Genomic DNA, 21,108 nt, shown 5'->3' with positions numbered 1-21,108 from the left:
ATGTGCATTATTATTATGGGACGGCGTGGCGCAGTGGGAGAGTGGCCGTGCGCAACCCGAGGGTCACTGGTTCAAATCCCACCTAGAACCAACCTCGTCACGTCCGTTGTGTCCTGAGCAAGACACTTCACCCTTGCTCCTGATGGGTACTGGTTGGCGCCTTGCATGGCAGCTCCCTCCATCAGTGTGTGAATGTGTGTGTGAATGGGTAAATGTGGAAGTAGTGTCAAAGCGCTTTGAGTACCTTGAAGGTAGAAAAGCGCTATACAAGTACAACCCATTTATTTATTTATGATTAATAATCGGATAAAAGAGACAAACTACATTTCTATCCTTTCCAATACTTTATTAAAAAAACAGCATAGTGGCACCATGTCCTTTTGACTTGCCAAATAAAACAAGGCAAGTGTTACAAATTTTTATTTTTATTTCTATAAAGTGCACCATTGTCCTGCACAATAGCAATAATTTTGCTTAGGGGAATTTCAAACCTGGCTACTACTTAATCCAACCATTCTGCAATGTTGGATGCTGAATGTCTTTCCTCTAGTGGCATGGTCGTAAGGCAGATGGACTTTATGTTCCATTCCTCTCCAATGTAGTGGCATGTATTGCCAAGGTAGGCTACACTTGTCCACACATCAGTAGTGAGAGCAATTTTGCTCTGGGTGGCTTTTATCTCAGTCTACACTGCATGGAATGTCTGCTCGTACTTCCTCTCCATCAGTTTGGTAAAATGGTTCAAACCTTCATCCTCCATCATTGATAGTTGCCTCATGTCAGTTAGCAACATAATAAGGATAGCATCAGTCAATGCAGCCGCTTGCTGTGGTGTGCACACCTTCCTTTGTACCAAGTCTCTAATGCTGGCTTCTTTCTTTCTGAAATGAGAGAAACCATATTATGAATGTACATAGTAGCATCATTTACATGAAACTCAATACATACCCAGTTGATTTCATTAATCATTTTTGCCAAATACGCCACCACATTAAAAAACAGCTAAATTAAATAAATGGACATTGGAGTTGCTAAATACACCAATAATAACACATAAATGTAACTCATCAGATCAAAACTGGATCAGATATAGTACATGTTTCTGTTCTGAATGATAAAGAATTCACTTTAGGCTTACTCTGGATCATAGCAGGAAATATTCCAGCACCTTCATAACGTTTAGGTATACTAAAGCGTCACTCAAGTCTAAATAGATTTATATGGCTTTATTATTATCCCGGCTACATTGTTCCATTATGAAACCAACCTGAGATATTTCTGTCAGTTATGTTTATTTCCAAATTGTTAAACGTGCGTTTTCTCTCTCAAAACAGAGTCAACTGTGACACATTATCAGCCCCGCGTTGCAACAAAGACAAAATGTTAGTTACTCACAAAAAATCTGAACTTATGAATGCCTGTTGCTGCTCATAACAACACAGAGAATGAAGTCGCCACACTATCAAAAAAGTTTCTAACACTCTGAAAGTTAATACACAACAGTTGCTGCTGCGCTTCCAGAAAAAAAAATCTCTCTAACAAAAGATTAAAAACACACAAAGACGGACACAACGGATCAATATACTCGGACTATGGCTTTAAAAAAGTTACGTACCGTGAGTTCTTCTCTTCATCCATGGCTCCTCTTCAGGTGCTGCTGAAGCAATGTTGTCCTTCCTTGCCACGCCACGTCTATGCTGCTCGTTTTGCAGGAAATGTCTTCTTTGAAGTCTTTGACGACTTAGGTTGTACACTTTTCTCCATTGAAGCAGTAACCTTGAGATTTTTCTCCACTGAACTATCCGTACTGTTTTCCTTCGCCATTTTTCGAATGTTTCCAAGCCAATGTGAGTGCGTGGTCACATGATCTGCACATGACACATGATTGGCTGGCTCACTGCCACCACATGAGACTTAGTCTCAGTGCAGCCCTGCGCTGTTTTATACTTATTTTGATTATTGTTTTTCAGCTGTTTGTAAATGTTACAGTTTATAAATAAAGTTTTAAGGGAAGAACATTTTTTGGGGGAAAAAAAACAAAAAAAACACGCATGCGCATTGCATACATCCAACGAATCTAAATTAATCGGCAACTATTTTTATAATCAATTTCAATCAATTAGTTGTTGCATATATATATATATGTATATATATATGTGTATGTATATATATGTATATATATATATGTATATATGTATATATATATATGTATATATGTATATATATATATGTGTATGTATATATATGTATGTATATATATATATATATATATATGTATACATATATATATATACATATATATACATACACATATATATATACATATATATATATGTGTATGTATATATATGTATATGTATATATATATGTATGTATGTGTATATATATATATATGTATGTATATATATATATGTATATATATGTATGTATATATATATATATGTATGTATATATATATGTATGTATGTATATATATGTATATATATGTGTGTGTATGTATATGTATACATATGTGTATATATATACATGTATGCATGTGTATATATGTATACATATACTGTATATATGTATATATGTATACATATATGTATATATATGTATGTATATATGTATACATACATACATATATATATATGTATGTATTTATATACCTGTATGTGTGTATATATATATATGTATACATATATGCATACATATATGTATATATATATGTATTTATTTATATACCTGTATGTGTGTATATATATATATGTATACATATATGCATACATATATGTGTATATATATGTATATATACATATATATGTATGTATATATATATATATGTATACATATATGCATACATATATGTATATATATGTATTTATTTATATACCTGTATGTGTGTATATATATATATGTATACATATATGCATACATATATGTGTATATATGTATATATACATATATATGTATGTATATATATATATATATATGTATATACATATGTATACATATACAGTATGCATGTATATATATGTATATATATCTATACATATATATACATATGTATGTATATTTGTGTGTATATATATACATACATATGTATATATATAAACATATATATGTATGTATATATATATATGTATATACATATGTATACATATACAGTATGTATGTATATATATGTATATATATCTATACATATATATACATATGTATGTATATTTGTGTGTATATATATACATACATATGTATATATATAAACATATATACAGTATGTATGTATATTTACATACATATGTATATATACATACATATTTATATATATATATGCATATGTATTTATATATACATACGTATGTATATATATACATGTGTGTGTGTGTGTATATATATATATATATACACATATACACATACATGTATGTGTGTGTGTATGTATATATATGTGTGTGTGTGTGTGTATATATGTGTATATTTATAAACACACACACTTAGTTTTTTCGTTGTACTTTATCTTCAATATATACATATTAGTAAGCAATATGTAGTATTGATTTATATATTTTTTTCATGATGATCCTGTTAGTGTACGGGATAAATAGGTTTATCCTATCTGCAGTGCAACATGTGTTGTGTGTGTGTATATATATATATATATATATATGTATATATATATGTATATATACTTGTATGTATACACACACATGTAAGTTGCATGATAAAGCATTGAAGTCATCCATCCATCCATCCATTTTCTACCGCTTATTCCCTTTCGGGGTCATGTACCTGCATAAAGTTTGTCAATACTTGATGGTTCAAAATCAAGCTGGTGAAAAAAACCACACATTTTTATTGGTCCAAACAGCCGTCACACTTGCAGCAGTATAAAAAGACAGGAAAGAAAAACATGACAGAAGTTTAGCACCAAAGTCAGTGAGCAGGTTGTTTGTCCGCCACCACAAGACCACACACACACACGCACACACACACACACACCATACTAAAAAAACCACAGACTTAGTGTTCACTCACTCAGTCCGCAAAAATACAAGACCGCATTTAAAACAGGACATGATGCCAGAAACAGAAACATTTAATGCTATCGTAAATACAGTTCAAGTTTAGTCATTTCATGACTATTTACTTTGTAGATAGTCACATCAAAACTAGGAATGAACACGTGGAGTTGTCTACTTATCAGAAAAAAGGTTAAATAACATGTTTTATATCCTCGTTTCTTCAAAATAGCCACCCTTTGCACACCCTTGGCATTCTCTCCATGAGCTTCAAGAGGTAGTCACCTGAAATGCTTTTCACTTCACAGGTGTGCTTGAAGCTCATGGAGAGAATGCCAAGAGTGTGCGAAGGGTGGCTATTTTGGAGAAACTAGAATACGAAACATGTTTTCAGTTATTTCACCTTTTTTTTGTTGACTCTAAAGGCTTTTTGGCCACATGCGTGGACAGCACCTTTTAGACCTTATTTCCAAAATGGTGTACACTACTGAATTGGGGTCTTATGGCCACTTATGTGGACACTTATACTGCCATCTGGTGGTGTCAGAAGAGTAAGACATACAATTGAATTTGAAGAAAAAAGTGAAGTGAAGTGAATTATATTTATATAGCGCTTTTTCTCTAGTGACTCAAAGCGCTTTACATAGTGAAACCCAATATCTAAGTTACATTCAAACCAGTGTGGGTGGCACTGGGAGCAGGTGGGTAAAGTGTCTTGCCCAAGGACACAACGGCAGTGACTAAGTTGGCAGAAGCGGGAATCGAACCTGCAGCCCTCAAGTTGCTGGCACGGCCGCTCTACCAACCGAGCTATACCGCCCCAAAAAAAAGTTGTAAAAATAAGAATTAGCATGCCACTAAACATGAAGTACACATTTGTGTACTAATGGACTAAGTACATCATATCAAAAGATGATTCTTAGTTTTGATTCTATTTAGGGTCCAATAAACCCAAATAGCAAAGAGAAATAAAAAAAAGCTTGCTATAGATGTCCGATAATGGCTTTTTTGCCAATATTGTCCAACTCTTTAATTACTGATTCCGATATGTTTTAAGTGTTTTGGTCCTAAATGATGTCAGTAAGATATTACACATTGTTGCTGAAATTTGATGAGCTATATTGAGTAAAATGTGCTAGAAACTAAAACACTAACTGATGCAAAGCTGTCATCAACACTTACAAGAACACGAGTGCATATCCTTATGTCAAGATAATGGCACTATCCATCCATCCATTTTCTACCACTTATTCCCTTCGGGGTGCTGGAGCCTATCTCAGCTAGAAGGCGGTGTACACCCTGGACAAGTCGCCATCTCATCGCAGGGCCAACACAGACAACATTCACACACTAGGGACCATTTAGTGTTGCCAATCAACCTATCCCCAGGTGCATGTCTTTGGAGGTGGGAGGGGCCTATCCCCAGGTGCACCGTGCTGCCATAACACTAGCATTTGCTTAATTTAAGAATATTTTTCAACTAATTGAGCAAAAAGGTCTCATTTTTCCTACCAAGAAAAGTGCACTTGTTATTCGTGAGAATATTCTTATTTTAAGCTATTTTGGCTTAATTGATGTTAGTTAATTAGGGACCGAATGTCCGTTTGGGACAGAGGATCCTATTGTATCGCTAAGCTTTTATTATCATTATACCGCCGCCTCTTTAAGCTGTAATTTGACCCCCTTAACATGCTTCAAAACTCACCAAATTTGACACACACATCAGGACAGGCGAAAATTGTGATCTAATCAAAATTGTGCTCTAGCGCCCCTAGGAAAAAACACAGACAAAACTGTGTAAATTCCGTTAGGAATGTCGTAGAGACATGAAACAAAAACCTCTATGTAGGTCTCACTTAGACCTAGATTTCATACACTCACATCCTTCAGCAAAAATCAACAGGAAGTTGGCAAAAACCCCTTCAAAACAAAAGTTTCCTTAAAAAAAAATTCACTTTTGCCTCTTCGAGCTATAATTTGACCCCCTTAAAATGCTTCAAAACTCACCAAACTGGACACACACATCAGGACTGGTGAAAATGGCCATCTAATAAAAAAAACAAACAAAAAAAAAAAACAACTCTAAATTGCGCTCTAGCGCCCCCTAGGAATAGAACACAAATTGCGATCTAATAAAAAAAACAAACCCCAAAACTCAAAATTGCGCTCTTGCGCCCACTGGGAATAAAACACTGACAAAACTGCTCCTAGGAAGAAAACACAGACAAAACCACTTGTAACTTCCGGTAGGGATGTCGTAGAGACATGAAACAAAAACCTCTATGTAGGTCTCACTTAGACCTACATTTCATTAATTGACATCCTTCAGCAAAAATCAACAGGAAGTTGGCAATTACCCCTTCAAAACAAAAGTTTTGTAAAAACCTGTCACCTTTTTTCAAACATTATCTCCTCTGAGCGCGTTTGTGGTGTCGGCTTCAAACTAGCACAGGAGAGAGATTGAACTCTTCTGATTAAAAGTTGCGTAAAGAGTTTTTCTAACTGCTCCGGTTTTGATTTTACGAGCCTTCAAAGAACTGATGCGCTGCTGCCGTTTCAAGATGGACGCTTAAAAGCAGGAAGCGCCAGCGTGACCACACCATGCAGAGAAGGTAGGTACCGTGCAGGTAAAGATATGTTGACTGGGTGAAAGAAGGAGGAACCAGTTTGACTCCAGGATTCAGAGAAGGTAGGTAATGTGCAGGTAAAGATATGTTGTCTGGGTGATGGCGGGAAGCACCAGTGTGACCCCAGGATGCAGGGAAGGTAGGTAATGTGCAGGTAAAAATATATGTTGAATGGGTAAAGGCAGGAAACACCAGCAAAAGTTGGTCCTGTCCATTGCTGCTTGCAGCTTTAATTATACTTGTTTTAAAAAGTCTTGACAAGCCGGATTTTCTTGTTCTATTGGCAGGCAATTTTGTTTCGTACAAGTAAAATACCCCTCATTTTTGTATTTTTTTTTCTTGTTTTTGAACACTGACTTTTTGCAGTGTGACTCCACATAGTTTTGATGTGACAATCTAGAAAGTAAATAGTCATGAAAATAAAGACAGCAAACTTTAGGCCGGTACTTAGTCTCCAAATAGTCATGAAAATAAAGACAGCAAACTTTAGGCCGGTACTTAGTCTCCAAATAGTCATGAAAATAAAGACAGCAAACTTTAGGCCGGTACTTAGTCTCCAAATAGTCATGAAAATAAAGACAGCTAACTTTAGGCTGGTACTTAGTCTCCAAATAGTCATGAAAATAAAGACAGCAAACTTTAGGCTGGTACTTAGTCTCCAAATGATTGTGGGGCCTTAAACAATGTGAGCTTTGGAGGCGGGTGACTGCAGACAGGAGTGGGTGAGGGGGTGTGGGGGGGTGGGCGGTCCAAATAACAAGACATTAGCTACATCCACGCCTATTTAGAGCTCATTACCACACTGGGCGTGGAAACAGGAGTTGAGAACATTCAGGTGTGTCTTGTCCCCCCCAGACGTGGCATCAAGTAAATGCAGTTAGTTCCAAGTCACATTATGGCTGCAGAGAGGCGTGTCAGTCATGACATCATTTCCAGTAGCTGCTGGGTTGGTGCAAATGTAATGCTGTAATGCTTCAGGCTGTGTGACATACTAGACTTTCAGCAGGGACAAAGTCTCACTCCAGTCTCTCCGTACAAAAGCAGGACATATCAAAATAGTGCAGCGTGGCGTCTTTCTGGGAGGTGGAGCTTCACGTGGTGCTCAGCGGGCTCCCAAGGCACCAAAGGAAGGAAGGAAGGTGATTGGCCAGCTAGCTTCCTGCAGCAAGCAGAGACACTTTCATCAATCTAACTTGCTGATTGGCTACTGACTTTTTACTCCTGCAAGCTGCTCATAGTCACACCTGACAGACTAAAACCACATCGGGGATTTTAAAGAACATTCTGCAGGGGTCACCAAGACCAGGTCGCCCGCTGGCCTGTTCTAAAAATAGCTCAAATAGCAGCACTTACCAGTGAGCTGCCTCCATTTTTTTAAATTGTATTTATTTACTAGCAAACTGCTCTCACTTTGTCCGATAATTCTAAGATAATTTTTTACTTTGCTTCTTAGAACTTTCAGAAAGACAATTTTAGAGAAAAAATACAACCTTAAAAATGATTTGAGGATTTTTAAACACATATACCTTTTTACCTTTTAAATTCCTTCCTCTTCTTTCCTGACAATTAAAATCAATGTTCAAGTAGTTTTTTTTATAGTAAAGAATAATAAATACATTTTAATTTAATTCTTCATTTTAGCTTCTGATTTTTTCAACAATGAATATATTAATGATGTTATAATTGTTAACACAGAAACATGACGTATATACTTACATCATGTATATATTACATGTTATTATGAATGTTACTACATGACATACATACTTACATCATGTATATATTACATGTTATTATGAATGTTACTAGATACTACATATATACTTACATCATGTATATATTACATGTTATTATGAAAGTTACTAGATACTACATATATACTTACATCATGTATATATTACATGTTATTATGAATGTTACTAGATACTACATATATACTTACATCATGTATATATTACATGTTATTATGAATGTTACTAGATACTACATATATACTTACATCATGTATATATTACATGTTATTATGAATGTTACTACATGACATATAAACTTACAACATGTATATATTACATGTTATTATGAATGTTACTAGATACTACATATATACTTACATCATGTATATATTACATGTTATGAATGTTACTAGATACTACATATATACTTACATCATGTATATATTACATGTTATGAATGTTACTACCTTACATATATATACTTACATCATGTATATATAACATGTTATTATGATTACTACGACATATATACTTACATCATATATATATTACATGTTATTAGGAATGATACTAAATACTACATATATACTTACATCATGTATATATTACATGTTATTATGAATGTTACTACATGACATATATACTTACATCATGTATATATTACATGTTATTACGAATGTTACTAGATACTACATATATACTTACATCATGTGTATATTACATGTTATTATGAATGTTACTAGATACTACATATATACTTACATCATGTGTATATTACATGTTATTATGAATGTTACTAGATACTACATATATACTTACATCATGTATATATTACATGTTAAGAATGTTACTACATGACATATATACTTACATCATGTATATATTACATGTTATTATGAATGTTACTAGATACTACATATATACTTACATCATGTATATATTACATGTTATTATGAATGTTACTACATGACATATATACTTACATCATGTATATATTACATGTTATTACGAATGTCACTAGATACTACATATATACTTACATCATGTATATATTACATGTTATTATGAATGTTACTAGATACTACATATATACTTACATCATGTATATATTACATGTTATTATGAATGTTACTAGATACTACATATATACTTACATCATGTATATATTACATGTTAAGAATGTTACTACATGACATATATACTTACATCATGTATATATTACATGTTATTATGAATGTTACTAGATACTACATATATACTTACATCATGTATATATTACATGTTATTATGAATGTTACTAGATACTACATATATACTTACATCATGTATATATTATTGTTATTATGAATGTTACTAGATACTACATATATACTTACATCATGTATATATTACATGTTATTATGAATGTTACTAGATACTACATATATACTTACATCATGTATATATTACATGTTATTATGAATGTTACTAGATACTACATATATACTTACATCATGTATATATTACATGTTAAGAATGTTACTACATGACATATATACTTACATCATGTATATATTACATGTTATTATGAATGTTACTAGATAGTACATATATACTTACATCATGTATATATTACATGTTATGAATGTTACTACATGACATATATACTTACATCATGTATATATTACATGTTATTATGAATGTTACTAGATACTACATATATACTTACATCATGTATATATTACATGTTATTATGAATGTTACTAGATACTACATATGTACTTACATCATGTATATACAAATTGGATTGGTGTAACAGAGTCATGTGACAAGTCTAACGAGCCAATATTTGTCTTTGCAAGCAGTCCTCAATAGATTTTAAATAAATGTAAACAAAGGAACACTACATTCAATAATGGCTGACTTTAATAGCTTTACTTTTGGAACGATTTCCTTTGTGGATCATTAAAGTTTGGCCAAATCTCTCTTATTAGCTGACATAATTCTTACAAAACGTGTGTAAGTTAGCACTCTGGAGGTTGTTTGACCCCAAATTGAAGAGCACTTCTTCTATTGTGTAGAAGGAATGAAGAGAGGTAGTTACCCAAGACAAAGTCGCGCCACCTTGGTCCACTTAAGCCCTTCATCCGCGATTGTCGCAGCCTTTTAACTGGTGGTGGATCATGAGGACCTTCCTTCTGCCTCCCTGAAGGGCTTTTATTCCCCGCCATCTGGAGCGCTTCAGGTGCGGCATCTGCAGTCCCGCCATTGGCTTTCACCCTCCTTGTTTTCACAGCTTTAAAATCTCCCAGCAGCTCTCTGTCCACGTACGCAGAGGCGGACTTCCTGGAATTTGCTTTCAAAGGCCAAGAGTCCCACTCCTCAGGGGATTTGTCAATTTTTTTCAAGAATACTCTGCATTCCTTCAGTGACTGTACACTCGGGGAGTTACAGGAGATGTTTGGGTCTCGCTGGGATTGGACTTCTTCTGATCGTCGGTTTGACGCCTTCAATTTTACACTGGATGAAGGTTTGAGTTTTAGTGCCCACCTCTTTCTCACCGGCGGGGACAAGAATCGTGCCCTTGCCCGAAGTCGTGTGGCTTGGTATTGGCTGAGGCGTCCTTGGCTCACCATCCTGGTAACGAGGAGTCGTTGTTTAATGTTTCGGATGGCCAGAGGCTCCTTGGTTTTCTTCTTCCTCCTCCTTTTAGCTCGTTCAAACTGGACGGTGCTTTTGGGCAGAGTCTTGGCGAACTTCTTGAGGTGTCTGTGAAGCCGTTCAGCCTGAGGACTTTGATGCTTGACGCCTTGCTTGTTTAGCAAGTGCGGGAAGTGCATGACTTCGTAAGGGTTGCGAGAGCTTGTCTTCTTGACAATGGCCAAGGACTGTGTTTCTGTGGTTTGCATGAACCAGGAGCACAGCTGTGGCAAACTACATGACCTGGGTTTATTTGGGCTGCAGTTGAACAGCGTTTGAACCACCGAAGACTTGCTTTCTTCTGTGTCTACTTTGACTTCAATGTCTACTTCATGTTTCTTCACTGCCTTAGAGACCCAGGAGTTGGAGAAAAAGCGGATCCGCCTGGCAAGCTCCTGGTTCATGGTCTTTTCTTCGGCGGACGCCGGCCACCAGCGGACCGCTTCCTCCGGAGCGAAGATTGATTCCACAGAAACACCTGCCACTCGGTTAAGTTCTTGAGAGATTTTCTTCCTCTCTCGGTCACAGTGTTGCCTTTTCATTCCAGAACGTTCTATTCTACTCACCTTCTCTTCTTGTTTCCTTTGGTGGCTGGCCTTGTTGAGCAGAAGTTTTTTGGAACGCCGCAACAGAGCGTTACTGTGACTGTATGATCTAGTTGTGGCGGTGGCAACAGCGTGCAAGAAATAGATGGACGGCTTGCTCACTCTCTTTGACTGACGGACGGCCACCGGCTCATTAGGCAGTTGGTTCTGACTTACCACACTCTGGGGTTCTCTTCGTTCCTCTGCTTGCAAGTGTTTGCCAATTTTCCTGGGCTCTTTGGAAGTTTGGAATTCTGGCAGGAGTGCTTTCTTTTCCATTTGTCTATCAGCAGACCGCTCAATCAAAATCTTCCTTTGCTTTGGTGACACCGTGGTCACGGTTACCGAGATTCCAGAGATCTTAACTTTTGCAGGTCTACCAGGTTTTCTTGACGGTAACACTTTATCTCTTTTCTGGCATTTATGGTCACTCCTGGTCTCTTTCATTTGACAGAGGTCAACTGAACACATTTTAGAACTACTTAGGTTGATCTCAGACTTTTTTGTTATTACATCCAATCTGTTTTTCAGACTTGCTTCTTGCCAGACGTCTTGGAATTCAGTCTCAAGTTTATCGAAGCTCTCTGACACCATTCGTTTGTTTCTTCTTGAACGGCCATAGACTACTGTTATTTTGAGGTTCTTATTGACATTCTCATCAGTTACATCAGGAACGTTTGCTTTCGTCCCAAGTACAGCATCTTCTGGCTTCTGCTTTCGCGGTCGACCGATCGGTCTCTTTACTTTCGGCTCCAGATGCGGCCCAAGTTTCTTTGGACGGCCTGGACGTCTTTTGGGGGGAGTTGTTTCTTGGAAAGACTGCAAGTCGCCTGGTGATCTTTGGTTCTCAGCTGGAGTACTTTCTCCTGATCTTCTGGAGCCGAGTCTAGGGGATGACGACACGAGTTTGGGTGAAGTAGTGGATTTACCAGACGCTGATGATGACTTTGGTGACGAGGAGGGCGACTTAGAACATGACTTAAGTGGAGTAGACGAAGCTGACTTTGGTGGGGAAGAGGTGGACTTACATGGAGATGAGAAAGGCACAGTTGGTGAGGAAGCAGACTTGGGTGATAAGGAAGGAGTGTTGTCTGCTACTGAATCTGATTTGAGACGGGAAGCGGACCTAAGTGACAAGAGAGGGGAATTCGCTAGTGTAGTAGAACCTGACTTTGGAGATGGGCGTACAGTGTTACCAGGCGAGGTAGTTGACTGATACTTTGCTTTCTTTTGTTGCTTCGTCTCTCCTGTACCAGCCCAGGAGGACTCTTTGCACGGGTCAAAGGGTTCCCCTACTTGTGCAATTGATCCAGACTTTACGGATTTAAGTCGATATTTGACGCCTTCTTTGTCTGTTAACTGTGATACAAACATTAACTTTATTGGGCTTGTGTACTGGACCGGAGACTTACAATGAGTGTTAGCAAAAGTTGCAGACCTGGTAGTCATCCCCACATTTGAGTACTGGAGTCTTCTCGATGCAGTATTTGAGCCAGATAGTCTTTTTGGAGATGTTTGTGCTACAGTTTGGGGTTCCTCATTGGATTCTGCATTGCATGAACTGTGTTCTTCTTTATTGGCAGAGTCTAAAGCCTGGGGGAGGTCACATGAGGAAGGTTCCTCTTTTGAGGACTGCAGTGAAGCATGCTCAACATGCACATTTTTCAATAAGGCATCGGCGGTGGTTGATGTGAGGTCCTCTTCTTTGAGTGTGTGCTGGTTGAAGACGCTTTCAGAGAAGCAAGCTACGAAGAACATCTTCCTGGGTTCTGTGACGTAAGAGGCAAATCGTTGTGGAGGGACTATGTTCCTCCTGGATCGCCTTGACTCTTTTGCAGGGGATTTCTGATCTGGATGACTGTCATTAATGCTGGTATGGCTTCTATCTGGTCTATCGTTACATTTATTGGTGGCACCGCTAGCATTTTCAAGAATCGTGGCATCAACAACCCTGCCTTCAAACCTGTTGCTCTGCAGGTCTGGGGAGGTTGGGTCTTTTTTAATCGCGGATCTTTCCTCTGTTTGTATTTTATCATTGATTTTGTTGAAAACAGAGTTAATACTTAATGGTACCACGATTACTCTTGGATTGTGCATATTCAACTTAGTTCCTGTTACATCATGAATGACATTCGAGTCCAACAAAGTGCTTGATGTGTTTACTGCATTAACTTCTTTTAATTGGGATTTCTTTGCCTGTGCCACCTTTTTTCGATTGTATGAAAGGTCATACATCGCAAGGTCTCGTTTAATTTGCAGGCTTTGCCTTCGGGTTGTAGTACCATCAACCGGGGTCGCCAAAGCTGCCAGAACTTTCTGGCGTCGACGCAAGCGTGTGTTGTGCGACTTGGGTTCTTGGCTATCGTGGCGATTGAACAGTTCGCTGAGGTTATAGTCACTGGCGCTGCGTGTGTGAAGAACAGTAGTGATGATTTCGGTCAGATGGCTATCTGTGTGAAATTGTGAGTTATGACTGATGGAAGAGGACTCCAGCGGCTCCTTTTCCGGCAGATGGATGGCTGGGTAGGCCAGAGCTGGGTTCCTCTCTGGAGGTCTAATGGTGTCAAGTTTCTCACTGAAGCGATTGACAACATCTTGCAGTGAAGTTCCACTTTGGTTCTTTCTGCACTCTATCTCATTTGTTATTTCTGCGACTGGAACTCGGGCCGCCTCGTCTTGTGTGTGGTGAAGCAGGGAAGGCGGCATTTCATCTGGCATCTTATCAACATCAAAAGGGATTGGAGAGAGCGGGGGAGGAGAAGGGCTTTGCTGCCTTCTCAGGGCTGGACAAGGGGGGTCTGCATCTCCTGTCTGTGGAGTGTTCTTCAGCTGTATCGAACAGGTGTGGTTTGGAGCACATGAACAAGAGCGGGGGTCGTGATTCTTGCAGCAGATTGGAGCGCAAGACTCGAAGGGACAGACAACGTGGATGGGGTCTAATGACAGACCTTGGCAGGAAATACAGTGCAGACTCTTGCGGCAAACCATAGTGAACGTGTCCATTCTGCACCTTTGCATACAGCAGTTGTTTTGAGCAACACTTTGATAGTCCTTAAACGGGAATTTAGAAATGCAACGATTGGGTATCGCGTGTCTCGGATGGCACATTATGCTTCCGCAGCCTCGGTGACCACAATCGGACAAAGAGTGGAAGGAGTTGCTCTTCCCTCCGCGGTGACAGCAGTTCGCTTCCGTTAAGACTCGATCAGGGGAGGAGAGCAATCTTTCCTTGTGTCCTAACTTCAGCATCTGGTAGAGTAAGGAACAGTGTGCTGGGCAGAGAGAGCTAAGGACAACATCCAGTGCCCGGTCCTTATGAAGCTTCTTCCGCTGTTTATCTTTCGATGCTTCCTCCTCTGAAGGCGGTCGGCAGCTGGAGGCAAAATACAAACAGCTGTGTTAGTCGCCATTACTCTTAGTTGAGTCAGGTTTAGAATACGAAACAAAGTATTGCACACAGTATCAAGAATGGGAACATATACTCTACTAAAGTCTATTCAACTGGCGGTCCCCAAAGCTTTTAATTTAATAAGATTGATGGAACCATTCAAACTAGGGTTGATCGCATATGCAGTACACCCGTCACCCGCCAGGGGGCAACACCGAGGCATGTGTGTCACAGTGAAGCAGCAGTGGTTGAGTAGAAGAAGAATACCGAATTTTTCGGACTATGTCGCAGTTTTTTTCATAGTTTGGCCGGGGGTGCGACTTATACTCAGGAGCGACTTATGTGTGAAATTATTGACACATTACCGTAAAATATCAAATATTATTCAGCTCATTTACTAGACTTATAAGATTTTATGTTCAACGCAATGAAAGGATTGGGTCGGGCTGTGGGAACACAGACTGGAGCGATTTCCGATTTGAATCACAAAATGGATCTCATCTTGGAGAAGTTTGCTTAGAAGGAATAATTGAATTAAATTTGAGGGATCCAGCACGGATACACAGAGCAGGCAAGTCATTGTTTGGACGGCTCGAAGAAAAACATCTTAATCTACGATTCGACTCCCTCGAATGGCCTTGATGCAATCAGGAACAGGCTGTTCTGAAGAACTCCCCCGAGGACTCCTCAAACCTTCCTTTTTTTCAACAACACCTGGTGTCGAACTTCGAGATTGGCCCCAGTCCACAAAAACATTTCAACATCTCACCCAGGTTAATTGGGCATACATGCACGCACACGCCCCTCCCCAAATCAACGCCTTCACCACTGCTTAATTCCTCCGGGGTTGTGGATGGCTGAGTAGCGCTTTATAGCGGCAACCAGCCTCCAGGGCCCCAACCCCCGCTGTTGCGAGTTGTTGTGATTACATGTACCATGTTTATGTGTGCCATGCTATGAGTTTTTTTTCCTCTGACTCAGTCTGGACCCCTCCTGAGGGTCCAGTCTTAGACTGATATTTTTTTTTACTCTTCCCCCTTTCCCAATGTCACCTTTTTCTTACCTTTTTTAAGGAGCGCCGTAAGTGGCTGATCCGTTGGCGGTCCCATCTTGTACCCTTGGATCGAATGTCTGCTCTTAGTGGGACTGTGCCGAAAATGTAGTTTCAGTTCTTATGTGTCTTGTACATGTTAAGAATGGACAACAATAAAGCTGCTGCTGTTTATGGATTAGGAGTGAGAGATTGTTTGGTAAAGTTCTATATGTTATAGTTATTACCATAAAATGTTAGGTTAACATAGCAGTTTGTTATTTATGCCTCATATAACCTACACTTATTCAGCCTGTTGTTCACTATTCTTTATTTGTTTTAAATTGCCTTTCAAATGTCTATTCTTGCTGTTGGATTTTATCAAATAAATGTCCCCAAAAAATGCGACTTATACTCCAGTGCGACGTAAATATGTTTTTTCCCTTCTTCATGATGCATTTTCGGCAGGTGCGACTTATACTCCGAAAAATGCGGTACTCATTCAACCTTTGGTAAAAAAAAATCTAGATAAATTGCAAAAATCTGACTTTTAGCAACGACTGGACTACAAAGTAGGAATGTTCTGCCCCGAACAAGTGCTCCAGTCATTGTTTTCTGGCCGACATTTGAAGCCACGGACAAAAGATTCCGACAAACAGCAACGTAGCGTGTAAGTTTCATCACGAAACTTGGTCAAACATTTGTACGTGGATATTGTGCATAAAGATACTTAGTTTGTTTTGTGGCTGACTTTGTGATGTCTTTTGTTTTTGTCTGAGAGTAACTCTACTTCGTTTAATACATGTAGTGCTAAATTTGACCAGTAGAGGGCACTAATAGTGGCAAGTGCAATGTGTAATTTCTAGAAGTGTACACATTTGTAGTTTATTGTGTAAATATATTGACACTAAACCTATTTTATTCATGCAAATACACAAAGGACGTTATACTTTTGTGATGTTTATTTTATGTTTGTTTTCAGTATATAGAAATAAAACAATGGAAGGAAAATAATTTAAAAGAAAGAACTTCCATCCTCAACAAAAACTGCTGCTTATTTTCCTTCATGCTGTTAACTAGCTGCGCACGCTGGGAACGAGTAGCGAGGGCAGAATAATGAATTTATTGACAGTGCGTTGTGAAAGCCGATGTGTTTACTTAGAAATGAAGTAAATAAATGCAGTCTGAAAGAAATAACACACGGAGGCACTTTCTGATGAAACATCTACACCAGGGGTCACCAAGACCAGGTCGCCCGTAAGGACCAGATGAGTCGCCCGCTGGCCTGTTCTAAAAATAGCTCAAATAGCAGCACTTACCAGTGAGCTGCCGCTATTTTTTTTATTTTTTTTTTTTTACTAGCAAGCTGGTCTCGCTTTGCTCGACTTTTTTAATTCTAAGAGAGACAAAACTCAAATAGAATTTGAAAATCCCAAAAAATAGTTTAAAAACGTGGTCTTCACTTGTTTAAATAAATTCATTTATTTATCTTACTTTGCTTCTTATAACTTTCAGAAAGAAAATTTTAGAGAAAAAAATACAACCTTAAAAATGATTTTAGGATTTTTAAACACATATACCTTTTTACCTTTTAAATTCCTTCCTCTTCTTTCCTGACAATTTAAATCAATGTTCAAGTATTTTTTTTGGATTGTAAAGAATAATAAATATATTTTAATATAATTCTTCATTTTAGCTTCTGTTTTTTTCGACGATGAATATTTGTGAAATATTTTTTCAAACTTATTATGATTAAAATTCAAAAAAAATATTCTGTCAAATCTAGAAAATGTGTAGAATCACATTTAAATCTTATTTCAAAGTGGATTTTAACCTATTTATCAAAATTCTAAAATTAATATTAATCAGGAAAAACTACTAATGATGTTCCATAAAATCTTTTTTTAATTTTTTCAAAAAGATTAGAATTAGCTAGTTTTTATCTTCATTTTTTTTCGGTTGCATTTCGAATTTTAAAGAGTCGAAATTGAAGATAAACTATGTTTCAAAATTAAATTTTCATTTTTTTCCAGTTTTCTCCTCTTTTAAACCGTTCGACTAAGTGTCTTTTTCATCATTTTCTCTCTACAAAAAACCTTCCGTAAAAGCAAAAAAAAAAAATGCACGATGGAATGACAGACAGAAATACCCGTTTTATATATATATATATAGATTTATTTATTAAAGGTAAATTGTGTAAATTGGCTATTTCTGGCAATTTATTGAAGTGTGTATCAAACTGGTAGCCCTTGGCATTAATCAGTACCCAAGATGTACCTCTTGCTTTCAAAAAGGTTGCTGACCCCTGATCTAAAGAATACTATAAAATGTATTGTCATTTGTATTAATTTGATGGGTAGTTTACTGTAAACTCATAAGTCAAGCAGATATTTTTTTATTTAAACAAAACCATTTTGGAAAGTATGATAATATTCTGTAATATTTGTTGCAATAATGGATGCTCTTTAAAAGTAGCAATGATTGTCACACACACACCAGGTGTGGCCAAATTATTCCCTGCATTTGACCCTTCACCCTTGATCACCCCCTGGGAGGTGAGGGGAGCAGTGAGCAGCAGCGGTGGCCACGCCTGGGAATCATTTTTGGTGATTTAACCCCCAATTCCAAGCCTTGATGCTGAGTGCCAAGCAGGCAGGTAATGGCTCCCATTTTTATAGTCTTTGGTATGACTCAGCCGGGGTTTGAACTCACAACCTACCCATCTCAGGGCGGACACTCACTACTAAGCCAGGGGTGTCCAAACATTTTGAAATTTTTTTTATTTTAAAAACCAATACATTATTTATATAAAAAATATACATTTAGGCCTCCACTCAGTCCCCATAGGATTTTGGTCAAAAAAATATAAAAAATGTGTCATTATTCTGTATTATTATTTGTATTATTTTCCAAAGTTTAAATCTCCAGATCAACATTAAGTCATTTTGTCAATATAACATTTTTAAAGCTTTAAGTAGTATGCTCTTTTTGTCAAAGAAAACCCCGTTTTCTATGGAAAAAACACAAAATATGCAATATTTTCCCCCAATGACATTTTTAAGTGGAATATTTGAGATTATATAAGAATTGGAGCCTTAAAAAGGTCAATTACTCATAACACCATTGATTTTATTTTTTATATTTTTGAGCAATGAGACTTAAAAACAAATCACATTAAAATTATTGGGATCAAACAGGATCCTACTCATTGAAGTGTTTAAAACAAATTATATATATGTATTTTTACTCTTTACTTTTAACACAATAATCTCGAGATTACCTTCAGTTCTGGCCGTTAATTATAAGTTGTATTGTTGTTTATATATGGAAACACAAAACATGCAAAAATGTCCCACGAAAAAATATCTCAAAGTGGAATATGTACCCCGCCTTCCGCCCGATTCTAGCTGAGATAGGCGCCAGCGCCCCCCGCGACCCCGAAAGGGAATAAGCGGTAGAAAATGGATGGATGGATGGATGGAATATATATATATATATATATAAAAATGGGTATTTCTGTCTGTCATTCCATCGTACATTTTTTTCCTTTTACGGAAGGTTTTTTGTAGAGAATAAATGATGAAAAAAACACTTAATTGAACGGTTTAAAAGAGGAGAAAACAGGGAAAAAATTAAAATAAAATTTTGAAACATAGTTTATCTTCAATTTCGACTCTTTAAAATTCAAAATTCAACCAAAGAAAAGAGGAGGAAAAACTAGCTAATTCGAATTTTTTGGAAAAAATTAAAATAATAATTTATGGAACATCATTAGTAATTTTTCATGATTAAGATTGATTTTATAATTTTGATGACATGTTTAAAATAGGTTAAAATCCAATCTGCACAAATTGGACCAAGCTATATTTCTAACAAAGACAATCACTTAATTGAACGGTTTAAAAGAGAAGAAAACAGGAAAAAAATTAAAATAAAATTTTGAAACATAGTTTATCTTCAATTTCGACTGAAGAGAAAAATAGCTAATTGGAATCTTTTTGAAAAAATTAAAAAAAGAATTTATGGAACATCATTAGTGATTTTTCCTAATTAAGATGAATTTAAAAATTTTGATGACATGTTTTAAATAGGTTAAAATCCAATCTGCACTTTGTTAGAATATATAACAAATTGGACCAAGCTATATTTCTAACAAAGACAAATCATTATTTCTATTAGATTTTCCAGGACAAAATTTTTCAAACAAATTCAAAAGACTTTGAAATAAGATTTAAATTTGATTTTACAGATTTTCCAGATTTGCCAGAATATTTTTTTTGAATTTTAATCACAAGTTTGAAGAAATATTTCACAAATATTCTTCATCGAAAAAACAGAAGCTAAAATGAAGAATTAAAATAAAATGTATTTATTATTATTTACAATTTAAAAAAAATACTTGAACATTGATTTAAATTGTCAGTAAAGAAGAGGAAGGAATTTAAAAGGTAAAAAGGTATATGTGTTTAAAAACCCTAAAATCATTTTTAAGGTTGTATTTTTTCTCTAAAATTGTCTTTCTGAAAGTTATAAGAAGCAAAGTAAAAAAAAAAAAGAATTTATTTAAATAAGTGAAGACCAAGTCTTTCAAATATTTTCTATGATTTTCAAATTCTATTTGAGTTTTGTCTCCCTTAGAATTATCGGACAAAGTGAGAGCAGCTTGCTAGTAAATAAATACAATTTAAAAAATAGAGGCAGCTCACTGGTAAGTGCTGCTATTTGAGCTATTTTTAGAACAGGCCAGCGGGCGACTCATCTGGTCCTTACGGGCGACCTGGTCTTGGTGACCCCTGGAATACAGCATATTACAGTAAATTGGAAAAAAAGAATACCATTTTTTTGCGTTAAGATCCTGGCTTGGTCAGGATTGTACCATCCATCCATTTTTCTACCACTTGTCCCTTTCTGCTTTAATTTGAGGCAGGACGTTGACATGGGTGTAAAATAAAATGATAAATGGGTTGTACTTGTATAGCGCTTTTCTACCTTCAAGGTACTCAAAGCGCTTTGACACTACTTCCACATTTACCCATTCACACACACATTCACACACTGATGGAGGG

General features: G+C 36.7%; 1 protein-coding gene across 1 annotated transcript in view; it reads right to left on the bottom strand.

The window, feature by feature from the left end:
- Positions 1 to 3,815: 3,815 nt before the first annotated feature.
- lcorl (ligand dependent nuclear receptor corepressor-like) overlaps positions 3,816 to 21,108 on the bottom strand; it is a 50,908-nt gene continuing 33,615 nt past the window's right edge. The window contains exons 7-8 of the mRNA XM_061916249.1: positions 10,445 to 14,997; positions 3,816 to 7,787 (exon numbers count right to left, since the gene is read on the bottom strand). Coding sequence (XP_061772233.1) covers positions 7,780 to 7,787; positions 10,445 to 14,997 — 4,561 coding nt within the window. The 3' untranslated portion in view covers positions 3,816 to 7,779. The remainder of the gene's footprint in view (positions 7,788 to 10,444; positions 14,998 to 21,108) is intronic.

The sequence above is a fragment of the Nerophis ophidion genome, linkage group LG01 (genome assembly GCF_033978795.1).
Source record: "Nerophis ophidion isolate RoL-2023_Sa linkage group LG01, RoL_Noph_v1.0, whole genome shotgun sequence".
NCBI classification, from domain to species: domain Eukaryota; kingdom Metazoa; phylum Chordata; class Actinopteri; order Syngnathiformes; family Syngnathidae; genus Nerophis; species Nerophis ophidion.
Note: the sequence above shows the minus strand (reverse complement) of the source record. Positions and strands in the feature narration are given on the sequence as shown.